The sequence below is a fragment of the Esox lucius genome, chromosome 4, assembly GCF_011004845.1.
Source record: "Esox lucius isolate fEsoLuc1 chromosome 4, fEsoLuc1.pri, whole genome shotgun sequence".
Classification (NCBI taxonomy): Eukaryota; Metazoa; Chordata; class Actinopteri; order Esociformes; family Esocidae; genus Esox; species Esox lucius.
In genome coordinates, this window is record NC_047572.1 from 34017571 (window position 1) to 34037288 (window position 19718).

At 46.3% G+C, this 19718-nt stretch overlaps 1 protein-coding gene across 1 annotated transcript; it reads left to right on the forward strand.

Moving 5' to 3' along the window:
- Window positions 1-8154: 8154 nt before the first annotated feature.
- Window positions 8155-17317, forward strand: nexmifb (neurite extension and migration factor b). The gene is made up of 2 exons (XM_010903791.5): window positions 8155-12346; window positions 13204-17317. Exons 1-2 carry the CDS (start codon window positions 8286-8288, stop codon window positions 13364-13366), a joined length of 4224 nt encoding a protein of 1407 aa, XP_010902093.3. The 5' UTR covers window positions 8155-8285; the 3' UTR covers window positions 13367-17317.
- Window positions 17318-19718: the final 2401 nt, after the last annotated feature.

A 19718-nucleotide genomic window follows, 5' to 3' on the forward strand; every position in this document is an offset into this window, starting at 1 on the left:
CATATTGTATCACCTTGCACTTTCCGGACTGACTGGATCTATATCAGAAGAGGGAAATGCCCTCTGGTGTGGGGCTTCGATGTTACTGTTGAAACCTTTTGACAGTCACATAGGCTTGCGCCTGTGGTTTGGCTTGGGGACTTGGATCGCTGAGTGGAGGAAGAGGGACATTTCGGGGACCTTCCAGCATTTATTGGACCTTGACAAGCATCTAATTATTGTGGGCTAAATGTAGTGAAGATACTCCAAACATTGTGCTCCGACCACTGTGGTGTTTGTGTGTGAAGGGCTTGGCAGGGTTGATCATCTGGAACATGGAGGATATTCATCATCAGGTTCGCTCTCACACAGACACACACACACAGACTGGGGCAGTAGCTTTAAATGGCCTACATGTCAGTCATTCCCTGATAGAGCAGCTACAAAGTGGAGGTAATAAAATATATTGATCAGCTTGACCCTTAATGTGGGTATGTGTGTTATGGGGGGACTCCCAGTCTCTCTGTTTCAGATTCAGCAGAACACAACAGCTCTCTGTTGGAAATAGAATAATGACATTTCATGCCCTGACCTTTTATATCCACACTAAAGATAATTGTATGTGTGTTAGTGTGTGTTTCTTTGGTGTGTGTCTGTGTTCTGTAAATTGTTATATTGAAAGTCTGAAAGGTTCTTCAAGGCCCATCCTAGCCAGCTTTGCTTCCTGTATTTTTAAATGCAGAAATAAGTGATGATGATGAACTCTGTGGCCAGTGTAGATTTGGTCCAAACATCTCGTACCGGATCAGACATTTGGCCTCCAGAATAGCTTAGATTCTTGTGGCCCTAAAGCCTGTACCATTGATACCAGACAGGATGGATCCACATCATTACACCACCTCCACCCTCCACCAGTCTGTACCATTGATACCAGACAGGATGGGTCTACATCATTACACCACCTCCACCCTCCACCAGTCTGTACCATTGACATCAGACAGGATGGGTCTACATCATTACACCACCTCCACCCTCCACCAGTCTGTACCATTGACATCAGACAGGATGGGTCTACATCATTACACCACCTCCACCCTCCACCAGTCTGTACCATTGACATCAGACAGGATGGGTCTACATCATTACACCACCTCCACCCTCCACCAGTCTGTACCATTGACATCAGACAGGATGGGTCTACATCATTACACCACCTCCACCCTCCACCAGTCTGTACCATTGACATCAGACAGGATGGGTCTACATCATTACACCACCTCCACCTTCCACCAGTCTGTACCATTGACATCAGACAGGATGGGTCTACATCATTACACCACCTCCACCCTCCACCAGTCTGTACCATTGACATCAGACAGGATGGGTCTACATCATTACACCACCTCCACCCTCCACCAGTCTGTACCATTGATACCAGACAGGATGGGTCTACATCATTACACCACCTCCACCCTCCACCAGTCTGTACCATTGATACCAGACAGGATGGGTCTACATCATTACACCACCTCCACCCTCCACCAGTCTGTACCATTGATACCAGACAGGATGGGTCTACATCATTACACCACCTCCACCCTCCACCAGTCTGTACCATTGATACCAGACAGGATGGGTCTACATCATTACACCACCTCCACCCTCCACCTGTCTGTACCATTGACATCAGACAGGATGGGTCTACATCATTACACCACCTCCATCCCTCCACCTGTCTGTACCATTGACATCAGACAGGATGGGTCTACATCATTACACCACCTCCACCCTCCACCAGTCTGTACCATTGATACCAGACAGGATGGGTCTACATTTTACGATCTAGAACTAAAATGGATTTATTAGGATTTTCTTTCCCTGATCTACACAAAGTATTACATAATGTTGGAAAAACTAACGAAAAGTTCTCACTTGAATTAGTGTTTAGCTCCTTTGTCATGACACTTAGATGAGCTGTGGTGGAACCAGTTAACTGTGGAAGACCCTGGAGTTCTATAGACCTGTTGGGGGATGTAGTGTAGGACTATGTTGATAGTGTCTACAGACCTGTTGGGGGATGTAGTGTAGGACTATTTTGATAGTGTCTACAGACCTGTTGGGGGATGTAGTGTAGGACTATTTTGATAGTGTCTACAGACCTGTTGGGGGATGTAGTGTAGGACTATGTTGATAGTGTCTACAGACCTGTTGGGGGATGTAATGTAGGACTATTTTGATAGTGTCTACAGACCTGTTGGGGGATGCAGTGTAGGACTATTTTGATAGTGTCTACAGACCTGTTGGGGGATGTACTGTAGGACTATTTTGATAGTGTCTACAGACCTGTTGGGGGATGTAGTGTAGGACTATTTTGATAATGTCTACAGACCTGTTGGGGGATGTAGTGTAGGACTATTTTGATAGTGTCTACAGACCTGTTGGGGGATGTAGTGTAGGACTATTTTGATAGTGTCTACAGACCTGTTGGGGGATGTAGTGTAGGACTATTTTGATAGTGTCTACAGACCTGTTGGGGGATGTACTGTAGGACTATTTTGATAGTGTCTACAGACCTGTTGGGGGATGTAGTGTAGGACTATGTTGATAGTGTCTACATACCTGTTGGGGGATGTAGTGTAGGACCTTGTTGATAGTGTCTACAGACCTGTTGGTGGATGTAGTGTAGGACCATGTTGATAGTGTCTACAGACCTGTTGGGGGATGTAGTGTAGGACTATGTTGATAGTGTCTACAGACCTGTTGGGGGATGTAGTGTAGGACTATGTTGATAGTGTCTACAGACCTGTTGGGGGATGTAGTGTAGGACTATGTTGATAGTGTCTACAGACCTGTTGCAGTGGGAAGCATCAGCGATGGTTTTTACAGGAATACGTGATCAAAGGTTTCCAAGGTGACCGATGTGACTGGTACAAGTCAATAATTATAATTCAAATCTCTAATGTGATCATTTCATTAACGTCTGTAACTTGATATTCCCTAATTCATAACATTCTCATCCAATCCAATCTGTAATTTAATATTTAATCCTAATTAATATCTCAGATTTGATTTATAATTGTAATTAATCTCTCTGATTTGATATATAATCCTATTTATTTTTACTGACGTATAATCCTAATTGGTATCTCTACTGTTGGCTGCTGTTCCTCTTCAGGTAAGAGGGTCTTAATCACCATGATGTCAGGTAAGAGGGTTTTATGCCAGAGTGGAGATAGGTGGGAAGAGAAAAGAGAGACTGACAGACGCAGACAGACAGACAGGCAGACAGACAGACAGGCGGACAGACAGGCGGACAGTCAACCTCATGTTTTCTGGTTTAACTGATTGCACTGGGCTGATTTAATAGTTTAAGACCGGAAGGAACCGGAAGCACAGTAAGTGGCTCAGAGGAACAAGATCCAAACACTGAGAAGTTCTGAACACTTGTTGACAGAACATGTTCTGACCTTGGGAGCCGGCCTGCTAATGCTAAGGCCACACAGGAATGAACAGACAAAATAGTAGTCATATAACTTCGGATCGCTCTCCATCCAGGCTTCCATACGTCACACGAATATCTGGCATTCGCAAAGTGCCCTGATTGGCCAGATGGGAGCTCTATTATCATTGATTGAGAATGCTAGTTATGCTCATTCAGATAGTAAATACATCCATCACCTCACAGGAATGAATGTGCCCCAGGGACACACAAGATCTATTATAAAAGATTTTCTGAAAAACACTGAAAAGCTGTACCCTGGCAGAGTTGACGTTCTGCACAAAACCTGGTATGTAGCATCTATGCCAAAAGGTTTACCAGTGCAATGTTTTTTAATAGTTTGAATGTTTTTGATAGTATTTCAAACTACAATATTGACTAAAAAGCAATCACATGGGCTGAGTTTGACATTTGACAAGGATGTCTGAATTTTTACATTTTGTATACATATTGCAGTTGAGGCTCAAGTGTAAGGACATTTATATTGATCACGCCAATGGGCACATTTTCTCTTGTATGTATTTCTATTTGTTTGACAAAAGAATGACTTTTAGAGATATGAGACTTGTTAACCCACACAATATTTCAAGACATCAAAACAGGTTTTGACTTGTATTTACATTAAATGTGTGAGGGTTTATATGTGAGGTCTACCTGTGAGGGTTTATATGTGAGGGCTACCTGTGAGGGCCTATATGTGAGGGCCTATATGTGAGGGTTTATATGTGAGGGTTTATATGTGAGGGTCTATATGTGAGGGTCTATATGTGAAGGTTTAAATGTGATGGTTTATATGTGAGGGTTTATATATGAGGGTCTATATGTGAGGGTTTATATATGAGGGTCTATATGTGAGGGTTTATATATGAGGGTCTATATGTGAGGGTTTATATATGAGGGTCTATATGTGAGGGTCTATATGTGATGGTTTATATATGAGGGTCTATATGTGATGGTTTATATATGAGGGTCTATATGTGATGGTTTATATATGAGGGTCTATATGTGATGGTTTATATATGAGGGTCTATATGTGATGGTTTATATATGAGGGTCTATATGTGAGGGTCTTTATGTGATGGTTTATATGTGAGGGTCTTTATGTGATGGTTTATATGTGAGGGTCTTTATGTGATGGTTTATATGTGAGGGTCTTTATGTGATGGTTTATATGTGAGGGTCTTTCTGTGATGGTTTATATGTGAGGGTCTTTATGTGATGGTTTATATGTGAGGGTCTATATGTGATGGTTTATATATGAGGGTCTATATGTAATGGTTTATATGTGAGGGTCTTTATGTGATGGTTTATATATGAGGGTCTATATGTGATGGTTTATATATGAGGGTCTATATGTGATGGTTTATATATGAGGGTCTATATGTGAGGGTCTTTATGTGATGGTTTATATGTGAGGGTCTTTATGTGATGGTTTATATGTGAGGGTCTTTCTGTGATGGTTTATATGTGAGGGTCTTTATGTGATGGTTTATATGTGAGGGTCTTTATGTGATGGTTTATATGTGAGGGTCTTTATGTGATGGTTTATATATGAGGGTCTAGGTGTGAGGGTTTATTTGTGAGAGTTTATATATGAGGGTCTGTGTGTGAGGGATTATATGTGAGGGTTTATATGTGAGGGTTGATGTGTGAAGGTTAATATGTGAGGGTCTCTGTGAGGGTTTGTAAGGTTTTCATAGGTTAACCACCAAAATAGAAACATTAAATGAGGCTTACAAATGATAGCATGGCATACCGTTGCCATAGTGATTCATCTGCCTCTTTCTCGCTGTTTATTGGTTTGCATCGTATCTGTGTGTGTGGGTATGTACAGGGGGGAGAACAAGTATTTGATACACTGCCGATTTTGCAGGTTTTCCCACTTACAAAGCATGTAGAAGTCTATAATCTTTATTAAAAAATCCAGAAAATCACATTGTATGATTTTTAAGTATTACATTTGCATTTTATTGCATGACATAAGTATTTGATACATCAGAAAAGCAGAATTTAATATTTGGTACTGAAATCTATTGTTTGGAGTTACAGAGATCATACATTTCCTGTAGTTCTTGACCAGGTTTGCAACCACTGCAGCAGGGATTTTGGCCCACTCCTCCATACAGATCCTTCAGGTTTCGGGGCTGTCGCTGGGCAATACGGACTTTCAGCTCCCTCCAAAGATTTTCTATTGGGTTCAGGTCTGGAGACTGGCTAGGCCACTCCAGGACCTTGAAATGCTTCTTACGGAGCCACTCCTTAGTTGCCCTGGCTGTGTGTTTTGGGTCGTTGTCATACTGGAAGACCCAGCCACGACCCATTTTTATGTGCTCTTAATGAGGGAAGGAGGTTGTTGGCCAAGATCTGGCGATACATGGCCCCATCCATCCTCCCCTCAATACTGTGCAGTCGTCCTGTCCCTTTTGCAGAAAAGCATCCCCAAATAATGATGTTTCCACCTCCATGCTTTACGGTTGGGATGGTGTTCTTGGGGTTGTACTCATCTTCTTCTTCCTCCAAACTCGGCGAGTGGAGTTTAGACCAAAAAGCTCTATTTTTGTCTCATCAGACCACATGACCTTCTCCCATTCCTCCTCTGGATCATCCAGATGGTCATTGGCAAACTTCAGACGGGCCTGGACATGCGCTGGCTTGAGCAGGGGGACCTTGCGTGCGCTGCAGGATTTTAATCCATGACGGCGTAGTGTGTTACTAATGGTTTTCTTTGAAACTGTGGTCCCAGTTCTCTTCAGGTCATTGACCAGGTCCTGCCGTGTAGTTCTGGGCTGATCCCTCACCTTCCTCATGATCATTGATGCCCCACGAGGTGAGATCTTGCATGGAGCCCCAGACCGAGGGAGATTGACCGTCATCTTGAACTTCTTCCATTTGCTAATAATTGCGCCAACAGTTGTTGCCTTCTCACCAAGCTGCTTGCCTATTGTCCTGTAGCCCATCCCAGCCTTGTGTTGGTCTACATTTTTATCCCTGATGTCCTTACACAGCTCTCTGGTCTTGGCCATTGTGGAGAGGTTGGAGTCTGTTTGATTGAGTGTGTGGACATGTGTCTTTTATAGTTCAAACAGGTGCAGTTAATACAGGTAATGAGTGGAGAACAGGATGGCTTCTTAAAGAAAAACCAACAGGTCTGTGAGAGCCGGAATTCCTACTGGTTGGTGATCAAATACTTATGTCATGGAATAAAATGCCAATTTATTATTTAAAAATCATACAATATGATTTTCTGGATTTGTGTTTTAGATTCCGTCTCTCACAGTTGAAATGTACCTATGATAAAAAATGACAGACCTCTACATGCTTTATAAGTAGGAAAACCTGCTAAATCGGGAGTGTATCAAAAACTTGTTCTCCCCACTGTATGTGTGTGTCTGTGTGTCAATGTGCATGTGTGTATTGAGTCTTTCACCATGTAAAAGTTGTCTACTGGTGGAGATTCCTATGAGCTGGCAGGGATAATCAGAGAATTGTCTACCTCTTTATATGGCTTGGTTTGTAAATGGCTTTCAACTTTATCAGCGCCATCTAGAGGCCACAGAAAATTAAAGGCTTCAGGACTGCATGTGGTGCTGACAAGAGACCAGACCATAAGCCCCCAAAGACAGAACACCAGACATCTGTGAAATTAGGCAGTCCAAAACATATAAAAAATAATTGCTTGAGCCACACAATTAATTTACTTCTGGTCTAATATTGGACAGTTTTGCCTTTGAACAGTGAACTATTTCAAATTGTATTACAGTATGTGTCAGACATACATAAGGAGAATGTTTTGTCCAGTTCCCTGTCCAGCTCACCTAATTAATGTACTAAATAGTAATGTTAGCAATGACACATTGGTGTCATAAAGATTATACCTCATTTGATGTAAGGATTCACTTCATGAATCTAATTGTAGCCAGGTAATAGATGCTTGTGCTCAGAGCCACTTACAAGAACGACAAAGAATTAACTGAGGTGCTCAACAACAAAGCGACAGGTTTTGCATCTTGCCAGCCCTGTCGGGTTTCATCTGGGCACTTTTCACTCACTGGTCAGATTCATAGTTGCTCCTATACAGTGTACTGCTTTTGACCAGGACCCTGAGACCTGAAGACTGTTGTTTCTGTTCTGTCCCCCAGGACCGTCCAATTAGCAGAGGGGAGACCTGTTCTGTCCCCCAGGACTGTCCAATCAGCAGAGGGGAGACCTGTTCTGTCCCCCAGGACTGTCCAATCAGCAGAGGGGAGACTTGTTTGGTCTCCAATCACCGGAGAGGAGATCTGAAGTGGTGGTGCCATCCATGCTGCCGTCCTTTCTGCATCCCTCCCTCTGTCTCTCAGTCCAGCCAGTCAGAGAGCCACATTCCCTGCCACATCCAAGCTCCGCCCCCCGGCTCAGACCCCTCTCCCAGACCTGACCAAGGCCTCCTCCAGCCTCCTGCTCATGAGGTCCTAGACCCTAACATATCTCACCTAGCCCCTGTATCCCCCTTTCCCTGACCTAGTCCCTCTCTCCCCCTTTCCCTGACCTAGCCCCTCTCTCCCCCTTTCCCTGACCTAGCCCCTCTCTCCCCCTTTCCCTGACCTAGCCCCTCTCTCCCCCTTTCCCTGACCTAGTCCCTCTCTCCCCCTTTCCCTGACCTAGTCCCTCTCTCCCCCTTTCCCTGACCTAGTCCCTCTCTCCCCCTTTCCCTGACCTAGTCCCTCTCTCCCCCTTTCCCTGACCTAGTCCCTCTCTCCCCCTTTCCCTAACCAAGATCCTGCTTCCTCCAGTCCTAACCTAGCCCCTCCTCCTGTCACCCCCCACCATGATGGAGTCAGGGGGTGTGTCCTCCTTGACAGAGGAGTGCCTTCTACAGGCAACACCTACCTGTCTTGGGTGCTTCATAGAGCCCCGGGACCCCGCCCCTATCCATGACCACACAACCTCTGACCCTGACCCTGAGGTGGGGCTGGTAGGGCGCCAGGACTTCGAGGCCACTTCCTGCCCCATCTCTGACATCAGCAGCATTAGTATCCAGTGTCTGGGTCAGGCTGGCGAGGTTGTTGGGGTCGTAGGTCAGCTCCTTGGGGAGCAGCTCCTGTCAGAGCAGCTGCTCAGCTTCCCACTCAGCAAGCCCAGCCAAGCCCTCGTCTCAGCAGCTGACAAGATGGGAGATGAAGAGAAGGCCACAGGCCACAGCGACAACCTAGAGGACTCAACACCTAGCAACCTGTATGAGGGCCTGTTATTGGACAAGGTGAACGGGGACGAGGTGTTGCTATTGGACAAAGTAAATGGGGAGGAGGTGTTGCTATTGGACAAGGTCAGTGGGGAAGAGGTCCTTCTGGCCAACGCTGGGCAGGACTGGGGTTACTTCGAGTCATTTATCAGCGAGAGCAAGATGGAGCTTTTGGATCTGTGTTCTAAGACAGACCTGTCAGTCAACTTGTTCTCTGAGGATGATGTGGACAACCTGTTTGATGATGAGGATGAAGACTCCACCCTGAGCAGTGACGTGTGTTCCCTGAAGATTCGCTACGAGTCCTTCCAGGACAACATGAGAGAGAAAACCAATGTCCTGCAGGAGGAGACGCAGTTCAACTTCTTCCCCTCTGTTCTGGTCAACTGTAACAAGAGGGAGGATGGAGGAGAGATGAGGAGACAGACATCAGTGGAGGATAAAGCTGAGGAGCTGAGCCTAGTGGTGGGACAAGAGAAGGTGAAGGAGGGTGAGGACGGGGGAGGCGTAAGCCCCCTAGAGAGGTCCCAGGTCTCCTCCCCTTCCCCCCTGTCCTCCCCCTCTGCCTCCTCGGTCAACTACCTGATGGAGTTCAGTAATTCTGCTGAGGATGATGGGGAGTACAGCGACACCTCCTCCTGCACTTCCTCAGACACGCTGCAGGATACAGAGCCAGGGGGAGGAGGAGGCGCATCCCGTGGTCCCAGGAGACTCCTCCCACCAAGCCCTCTGAACTACGGCCTGCGCTCCAAGAGGAAGGTCCGCTACAGCGACGACTATTTATATGACGTTGACTCCATTGACAGCAATGAGAGAGGAGCGAACGAGAAGAGCGAAAAAACACAGACGAAGAAGAAAGAGAAGGTTCTGGCAGGTCAGAGGGAGAAGGAGGAGGATGTGGACTGGTGCCCAAAGAAGAGACGGAAATCCTCCCGGAAGGAGCCAGCACCTGTGGTCATCAAATACATCATCATCAACCGATTTAAAGGTGAGAGGCGCATGGCAGTGAAGCTGGGCCGGCTGGACCCCACCGGAGACGTTGCTGTGAATCTGGATGCCGACGCAGAAAGGCGCTACTCCTCTCTCTCTCCATTGAAGGACTTCTGGAGGAGGAGGAGGAGGGAGAGAGAGGAGGCTGCTGGAGACAAGCGACAGCGTCACCGGCCCTTTAGCCCCAAGCGGAAATACAAGACAGCAAACAGGCTTCGTGTTCAGAGGGTCCAAAACAGTTCTGTCTCCGCCTCTGTCTCCGCCTCTGTCTCCGCCTCTGTCTCTGCCTCTGTCTCCGCCTCTGTCTCCGCCTCTACGCAGGCTCTTACTTCAGAAGAGGGGGTGGACTCTTTAGGGGGAGGAGGAACAGCCACATCAGATCCTCAGCACCACACTACCAAGAGGAGCCGCACCCAGGAGAGAGAAGAGAGGGAGGGGAGGAGGACGGGAGAAGGAAAAACGGGGAGGATCAGGAAGTTCAAAAGTGAAGCCAGGCTAAGGAGTAGCAAGGTAATGGAGGGAGTCACAGCAGAGGGAGGGGGAGGAGGAGAGGGAGGGGGAATCGGGAGGAATGGACCAATGCAGGTCTGTCCGGCTGCAGGAGTGTTGTTGGTAACCAAATCGGAGCCAGCTGGTGGCGTGGGAGGGGCTGAACTCAGCTCCTCAGGCAGCCCTTCTTTCTCCCCACTGGATCACACCAACCAGCACACATTCACTTTCACCTCTCCACCTTCCGGCTCCTCTGAAAAAGCCTCTGGGGGGGTGGAGAGGGAGGGCGTATCTGTGATCCAAGGGGGGTATCTGCAGACCCTGTTGGATGCCTCTGACTCCTCTGGGGGGGCAGGTATCCACTACTATCCTCAGCCAGCCTCCAGTCAGTCCTACCCACTGGTCCTGCCTCTGGAGGACAAGCAGTTTGCCCCCCTGCAGCTGCCCCAAAGCTGCGTACTCTCTCCACCCTCCGAGTCGGAGCTCCAACAGTCCCCCCAAAACCACCCCAGCTTCCCCAACTCCCTGTGGCATCACCAGGCCCCAGTCCGCCCCAACAACCAGAGGGGCTTTGGCTCCGGGCCAACAGACACCACAGAAACCCCTCTGCTTCCCTGTGGGTTCACTGGGACACTGCCCCTGGCTGGGGGCTTGTCCGGGTCAGACTACAGCCAGCTGGAGTCCGACACCAACAGGTTGATGTACGACAAGAGCTATCTGGCTGAGGGGGCGGGCCTGGGGCTTCAGCCGGAGTTGGGGGTGGAGCTACAGCAGCTCCAGGTGTGTGAGCCAGGTGGTGGTGTGGGGGAGGGGCAGGAGGGGCGGTACCAGCGAGGCTCGCTCTGCTCGGACCACGGACGACTCATCAGCTACGACTCGGTGGGCTCCCTGTCTGCCTGCTCCTCAAACTACAGCTCCCTGAGTCTCCAGTCCTGCAGTGGGGGCGGAGGGGAGCAGCGTGAGGGAGGGGGTGAGACAGAGGAGGGCAGGGACAGCTACCTGCAGCACTGCAGCCCCACTGTGGTGTTCCAGCAGAGGCTGGAGAGCATGGACCACCCCCTCACTCCTCTCAGAGAGTCCTCCGACCTCCTGGACATCTCCAATTTCACCCCAGACAAGTTCAGACACTCCTCCCTGTCTGAGATGTCACCTCCAGAGACCCCCAACCTTTCCCCCGAGGTGACGGCGGGGGGCCGCGAGGCCTTGACGGGAGGGGCCAAGGCCCCGGAGTACCAGGATCATGTGACAGGATGTGAAGTTAGCAGGGAGGTGAAGTGGAACTGTGACGTCATGCAGCAGGCAGGGCAGCCGGGGTCAGGGGGTGTGGGGTACGGAGGGGAGGGAGGGCTGTTCCAGACACACCCCTCCTTCAACAGAGGGGGCGGGCAGGACCAGCAGACCCAGGAGGACGGGGAGGCAGGGAAAAACACACGTTCCAAAAGGAAAGGAGGTTCTAAGCAGGAGGCCGCGGGGGGGCAGGCTCCTAAGAAAGGCCGCGCCCCCAGGGCTGCCAAGACCGAGAAGGTGAAGACACCTCGACAGAGCCGCTCCTCCAAGAAGATCAAAGCTATGCTGGAGGGGAAGGCAGCCAAGGGCCAGGTGGGAGGGAACCTACAGCCTCACAGCAACGGGGGCACAGGGGACTGGTCTGGCAGTGGCACCGGGGACTGGTCAGAGACCAACAACAGCCTGGGGGGAGGGGATGAACAGCGGGAGTTTGGGGAACCGTCCAATATCCTGTCCAACATTGTGTCCGGCATGGCGGAGGTCCAGAGGTTCATGATGGCGTCTATTGAGCCGTTGTGGGACCCGCTGGAGGCTGGCCTGCCCCCTGATGCCAACAGCCTCAATATGAAGACCCTGCAGATTCTCCAGGGCCCCGACCCACCTGACGGGAGGGGAGGGAAGAAAGCAGGTGGGGCGGGGCGGGGCAGGAAGGCTGGGGGCAAGGGGGGCAAGAACCAGGCCAAGTTCAACCCCTCCCATCCCATCTTCCCCCAGCTGGCCCTGGGCTGCAACATGTTTGACAAACCCAACTTTATTAACCCCGGCCCTGCGCACAAAAAGCTGTACCGCCACAAGACCAGTGCCAAGTTCCCCCGCATGGAAACCGTGAAGGCTAAGAGAAACAAGGACCTGGCTGTCATAGCCTCTTCTGAGAAACTGAGGTAATATTTTATTATCGGCTGTTCCCTCACCCCCTCTCACTCCCCCCACTACCTGCTCAGCCCCCCCCTCCCCCCCAGCACCACTGACCGACGCTGCAATGCTAGAACTGCATGATGACTACGTTACCCAGACTCCCCCACCCTCTGTATCCCCTGAAGAGGACTGTATTAGCTGCATGAGAATCCTTCTTGTTCTTCTTCTTTGCAAACTACCTACTGAGTGACTGTGCCAAGCTTGACTGAGATTTCTTAAAACTGCCATGGCTGCATTTTTCTCTGCTTATTTTCATCTTGTTTCCTGGTTGTTTCAGTAACTGTCCAGTGAAAATCCAGCTTTTAAAAGCTGTTTACTCATACCTAAATAATGCATTTAAAGCCAAAGCAAAAAATTGGAGAAAGTTGTTCTTAATCTTAATCTCAAACTTGTATCTCAAAAAAACTTTAAAAAATGTTTTCTATTTCCCCCAAAGGATGGCCAATCAGCACTTGAATAGTTGTATTGACCAATTTATGCCCACAGCCTTCTGTGTCCGACACACACACACACACACACACACACCCTTCTAACACAGCTGCTTTTAACATGCTTAATTAAAATGTTTGGGATGACACTGTACGTTATTACAGGTCATCTGTTTCGCATAAATATAGAAACACTGGGCAGTTACTTTAAGCTGTGAATGGAAAACTATTTTATCTTTGTCTTTTTGGGGGAACTTTGTTTTTGTATTTTCTCTGTGAAAATTGCTACCCTGAGTCGTCTGTAGAGTCCTCCTTCCTTCTAAAGATGTAGCGATACACAAATGCATTCAGTGGCGTTCAAGTGACGTTCAAGACTCCCCCCATCTGTTTTGTAGGCAGAATATGGCTGTCTGGTTGTCGCTGTCCTTCATACACTGCCTGGCTCAGTTCAAGAGGGAAACCTACAGCCCCCATAACACCCCTCTCTCTTTTGAGCCCCACCCTCTGTATTACCCCAGGACATCTCTAACACAGGATGGGACCATTTTGTATCAATGACAATAATGACATATCAATTACATAACATTTTGTCTTAAATTTCTTCTTATTGTTGGAATGAACTTGTTATTCTCTGGTTCTCTATTGTTCTGTTGTGAAGAGGAACTGGTCGTCCTGAAGAAGAGACATTTCTATGCCTTGCATATTCACAGTGCTTCACTACCAGAGTATTTTTGTCTCTGTTGTTGTACAGCTTCATGATGCACTACCTGCAGAACAAGGATCATTGTTATAATCTTCTAAATCAATGTGCCAAAAGTTATAGATGCTGTGGAAAGATGACCTCTAATATTTGTGAATACTGACTATTTTATTTTTATTCATTGTAATATCAGTTGCTCATGTTGGCTGCCTCTATCTCCTCATCTCATCTCTGCTCCTTTCCTCTGCGCTCCTTTCCTCTCTGCTCCTTTCCTCTCTGCTCTCCTCCTTTACCTCTGAGGGGTGGCTCCTGGAGCAGACACTGGTCCACAGCCACTTAATACTAAAACCAAATTACAAACTCTTTAAGCTCTTCTTCTTCTGTACCCTCATTTACAACACAGCCTGGCACTGAGAGGCAGAGATGGAGAGAGAGACTGGGAAAGATGGAGGTAGAGGCAGAGACATAGTGAGATGGAAAGAGAGGCAGAAAGATGGAGGTAGAGGCAGCGAGTGATGGAAGACAGAGACAGAGAGATGGAGAGACAGAGAGATGGAGATAGAGGCAGAGTGAGATGGAGAGACAGAGAAAGAGGGGAAAGGAGGAGGCAGGGTGAAGACTGAGAGACAGGTGTTTAGAGAACTACAGCCATCCGTCAATATAGAAACATGAAATGGTCAGGATTTAAATAGAGGTGTGAGGTTAAAGGGGTTATATCTGGGAGCAGCATTTTCAACAACTCGTTATTTTAACATTATGCCATCTCTGTTCAACATTCTCTGTCAAAACAATGATAAACCCTGGTTCCATTCTCTGTCAAAACTAACTAAACTCAGTTTCCATTCTCTGTCAAAACTAAACCCTGGTTCCATTCTCTGTCAAAACTAACTAAACCCCGGTTCCATTCTCTGTCAAAACCTACTAAACCCCAGTTCCATTCTCTGTCAAAACTAACTAAACCCCAGTTCCATTCTCTGTCAAAACTAACTAAACCCCAGTTCCATTCTCTGTCAAAACGAACTAAACCCCAGTTCCATTCTCTGTCAAAACTAACTAAACCCCAGTTCCATTCTCTGTCAAAACTAACAAAACCCCGGTTACAGTCTCTGTCAAAACTAACTAAACCCTGGTTCCAGTCTCTGTTAAAACTAACTAAACCCTGTTTCCATTCTCTGTCAAAACTAACTAAACCCCAGTTACATTCTCAGTCAAAACTAACTAAACCCCAGTTCCATTCTCTGTCAAAACTAACTAAACCCTGGTTACAGTCTCTGTCAAAACTAACTAAACCCTGGTTCCAGTCTCTGTTAAAACTAACTAAACCCTGTTTCCATTCTCTGTCAAAACTAACTAAACCCCAGTTCCATTCTCTGTCAAAACTAACTAGACCCCGGTTACAGTTTCTGTCAAAACGAACTAGACCACGGTTCTATTCTCTGTCAAAACGAACTAAACCCTGGTTCCATTCTCTGACAAAACTAACTAAACTCCGGTTCCATTCTCTGACAAAACTAACTAAACCCTGGTTCCTTATGCCTGTAACTCAATTAGAGTTTTTTTTTATATATATATATGTTTGCCTTGTGGCTTTTTTTTAAGCCAAAAAGCTTCTGTTTTGAATATGAGGTTTTCATTGGACGGCGATTCTGTTTACTTTGATAGGTTCTGGTTGCATGTTGTTTGTTTCTAACATATGAGTCCTTCACTTGGCTGTTAGTTGGGTATCACTCCTTTCATTGGGATCTCGTTATCAGAATGGATGTTTTTTAAGTGAACGACATCTCACTCTCTCTCCCTCTCTCTCTCTCTCTCTCCCTCCCTCTCATTGCGGTTGTGTCCCAAATGACACGCAGCCATTCCCTAAGATGCACAGTCCTTCTGACCAAAGCCTCTGAGAAACAAGGTAGTACAGGAGATAGGGACACAGGGGCCATTTGGGACCCAAGGCTCTGTTCCTCTGGACCTTTCAGACTAATCACCTTCTCTACTGAGCCATCTGACACCATTACACCTTGTTGGTAAAGAACATTCAGAAATCACTCTCAAAAATGGAACCCTGCTCGTATTTATATCTAATTGGTTAAAATATCTGGAAAGCAGAAATGAACATGTCCCACTTTTTCTAATCATCATCATCATCATGTCTGTTGACGATGGGTTTCAGTATAAATGTACCACATCAAGCTGCTCCTGACAGACCCACACTGTACATGACAAGCCAGTAAAAAACACATACAGAGACCGATGGAAAGAACACGGTCAATTCTGTGTGAATTCCTTTCAGAAAATTGTAAATGTTCCTCAGTGAAAAGGGTTGAAGACAAAACTGGAATTTAAGTTCAATTATCACAATCCAACTCAGGTGGTGACAACTACAGCAAAACGTGACTAAACAAATGACCATGTACATGATGTCATCATTTATCCAGTTGAATACGTAAAGTTATACGATAGCAAGATAGAAGCCACAGTCTAGGATGTGTGGGGTTTCTGTCCACTGCAGAACAATGTGATGGAAGTACTGGAAGATTACGTATTTAGCGCTCCCTTCGTTTGGTTCTGTGATTTTATGTTTCCTTATAAACCACAAACCTTTATGTCGGTCAACTTAAGGACCTGATAAACAAGATGGAATTCAATTAACACACATCATTGAATGTGTTTGATAGGAGCTGTTTTAAGACTATGGTACTAATGAGCTGAAGGTATCTGTCATGAAATACTGCCATAATGCTTGATCACAGGATCTATCTGATTGATAAATCAGCACAGTCTTTACTTCATATGCTGCAGGAAACTTTGTCAAGCATCTGTCTTTGTCTGTCTCTCACTTTGTATCTCTATCTGTCTTGCCTTTGTTTATTTTCTCCATCACGCCAGGTAATCATGTGATATGACTGCACATTGAGCCGTGAGGCCGGTCGTTTTGTTGGCCTTTTCTCATTCTGCCTCTGTCTAACTGAATGTAACTTCTGCTGTTTCTTTGGTTTTAAACGTACCACTGTTGAGCAGCCTCATCTCAAGGTGCTATGAAAGATGAAGATTATCGTTTTGGTTTTTGATTTGTTTACTTCCAGAGATGACAAAAAAGAAATGCAAACTAGACTAGCTGAACCTGATCCTCTTTATGAATGTATATTATATTGTTATTATTATGTTCTGTTTGATGTATTCTTTCTTTAAAGACATTTGATCGGTATTTTACTTTGTTGTCTTTGTGTTGACAGAATATGGAGCTTTATATAATGATACGAAGATACTGTCTAGAGTTGTTACCAGAAGGAATCTTAATGGACTCTTGACACGCCAAAATCTTGTATATTTTTTGTGTGCCAATTTGTAACATATTTTGTAAGTGTATATTTTTCTTAGAAAGTGCTGTGATGTGTCTGTGTGTTTGAGTAACCCTAACCTGTGCTGGGAGGGCAGTGGAAAGGAAGTACGATGACAAACTTCTGGGTGTAGAAACCCAACAATGAAAGTAACGACAGGAAAATATTCAACATTTTGATGGGAGTTTTGTAATGAGATCTTGATCTTGTTGTGAGAGTATTGTGTTATTGTGCAAAACACAAATAATCAAAGAAAAAATGAAAATCTGGGAAAAATATTCAAAATTTGTGAAGAATTTGCTGTTTTATAGAATTTCATGTAAATTCTTTGAGTATTATTTTGTTTTTATGTTGTAACTGTTGCAAAGGTTTTAAATATTTGTGATCAAGCCTGTATGGTGACAATGTATTATTGGTATCTTGATGAGTTTTGTAATAATGTTTATGGAGTAAATATACAAATTAAAAGAAGATTTTGAATGCTGCTTTCTGAAGAGATTTGGCTTGTGTTTTTCCCCCTGTGTCCCAATGACATTAACCTTTTAGACTATGTATGTGTCTACAAAAAACAGAAAGTCCAGTATTTCCTCGCCAGTCTCCTTCCAGATCAGTCTTCCTCGCCAGTCTCCTTCCAGATCAGTCTTCCTCGCCAGTCTCCTTCCAGATCAGTCTTCCTCGCCAGTCTCCTTCCAGATCAGTCTTCCTCGCCAGTCTCCTTCCAGATCAGTCTTCCTCGCCAGTCTCCTTCCAGATCAGTCTTCCTGACCAGTCTCCTTCCAGATCAGTCTTCCTGGCCAGTCTCCTTCCAGATCAGTCTTCCTGGCCAGTCTCCTTCCAGATCAGTCTTCCTGGCCAGTCTCCTTCCAGATCAGTCTTCCTGACCAGTCTCCTTCCAGATCAGTCTTCCTGGCCAGTCTCCTTCCAGATCAGTCTTCCTGGCCAGTTTCCTTCCAGATCAGTCTTCCTGGCCAGTCTCCTTCCAGATCAGTCTTCCTGGCCAGTCTCCTTCCAGATCAGTCTTCCTAGCCAGTCTCCTTCCAGATCAGTCTTCCTGGCCAGTCTCCTTCCAGATCAGTCTTCCTAGCCAGTCTCCTTCCAGATCAGTCTTCCTCGCCAGTCTCCTTCCAGATCAGTCTATGTTGAAGCCTGCTGAGAAACACCCTGTCACATCCCCACTCATGGTTTCGTGGTATTTTAATGTTGTTGTAATTAGCATGCAGGCTCAGGCAGTGCTTGAAGACATCACTCATCCTTGGTTGGTTCTGACCCTACTGCTCAGCTACAGACCCACCGTGTGTCTGTCTGTGTGTGTGTGTGTGTTTGTGGCTGCCTCTGTGTGTGTCTGTGTGTGTGGCTGCCTCTGTGTGTGTGTGTGTGTGTGTATGTGTGTGTGTGTCCTACTGCAGTTCTGTTGTGAATGTTGCGGTGTCACCTGGCTGACTGACTCACTGACTAGCTGGCTGACTGGAACCCTTTTTTATAACCATTAACAGTACTTCTCTGGTCAAACCATGAAGTACCATTAACAGAACCTCTCTGGTCAAACCATCAGTGGCAGGCCGTGTATTTTACACTAGGCCTTCAGCACAATTTTCCCGTAATTAAACCACATTCTAATAACGTCACCATGACACTATAGGGCTACAGGCTATTGACATTCAACATAACCACCCCATATTCACAGTGACAGTAACCTTTATCGAGTGGAATCAACTGATTTCACACGAGGCTCAACACCTATGAGACTTACAGTACACTAATTGACTGGACATGAATCCCCAGTGACTGAACCCATCAGGAATGTACCAGTATAACAGAGTATGACAGGATGCTGCATCACACATAGCCATCAGAGAACCCAAATCAATGTTCTTACCAAATAAACAAAAACAAACTCACAACATCCAGTAACATTTATTCATACGACCAAGAATCAAGCAAATATGTAGGGAGGAACAACACAATCAGGATTCAGGCTTCCCCAGAGATTCCAGCCAAGCTGCTGGACCTAAACCCACACGTATGCCACCACACACACTCAAAGGCACCACCAGCCAGGCCACTGAATCTGAACATGCTTTACACCAGCAGTAGCAATCTAAAACAAGCAATAATATTAAATAGCTATAAACGGGCCTGGCGCCAGGATTAAGTTTGTCGGTTTATCGATCTGCTCCTGCTGTGTTTCAGTCCTAAATACAAGTGAATACAAAAACACTAAGCGCCCTTAAGACCCCTCATGGCGCCGGCCTTGCTAGTAAAAATACATACAAATCCATCAAACTTACCAAAGCTGCTTATTGTTTGAAGACAAATTCCATCCTCCTTTCCTTTTTTGAAAAATACTTATTTTTTTAATACATTTGCCACCAAATCTATTTCTTCTCCATCTGCCATTCTGCCAAAAGTAAAAATCTAAAGCACTATAGCTAAAAAATGAAAGTTTCAAACAACTGGAGACAATGCTAGGTTAGGTGTCAGCTAGTTTTCTTTGGTACACTAACTGCCACTGACCTGAGGCTAGGCCAAGACTCGAGTGTAGGGTGCAAATTCGCAAATGATTTGTTCATATTGAACAAATCTTTTTAGTGACTCGGGACTCTCGAGTCCTGTTTTCTAGTGACTCATTTCATCTTCATCCGCTTATCCGGTATCGGGTCGCGGGGACAGCAGCTCCAGCAGGGGACCCCAAACTTTCCCTTTCCCGAGCCACATTTGCCAGCTCTGACTGGGGGATCCCGAGGCGTTCCCAGGCCAGTGTCGAAATATAATCTCTGCACCTAGTCCTGGGCATACCCCGAGGTCTCCTCCCAGCTGGACGTGCCTGGAACACCTCCCTAGGGAGACATCCTGGGGGCATCCTTACCAGATGCCCAAA

Bases quoted from the DNA above. Each gene is read 5' to 3' on its own strand.
- nexmifb (XM_010903791.5), top strand. From the start codon at position 8,286: ATGATGGAGTCAGGGGGTGTGTCCTCCTTGACAGAGGAGTGCCTTCTA. The intron at 12,347-13,203 runs GTAATATTTTAT...TCTGTTTTGTAG, and splicing joins GCCTCTTCTGAGAAACTGAG to GCAGAATATGGCTGTCTGGT.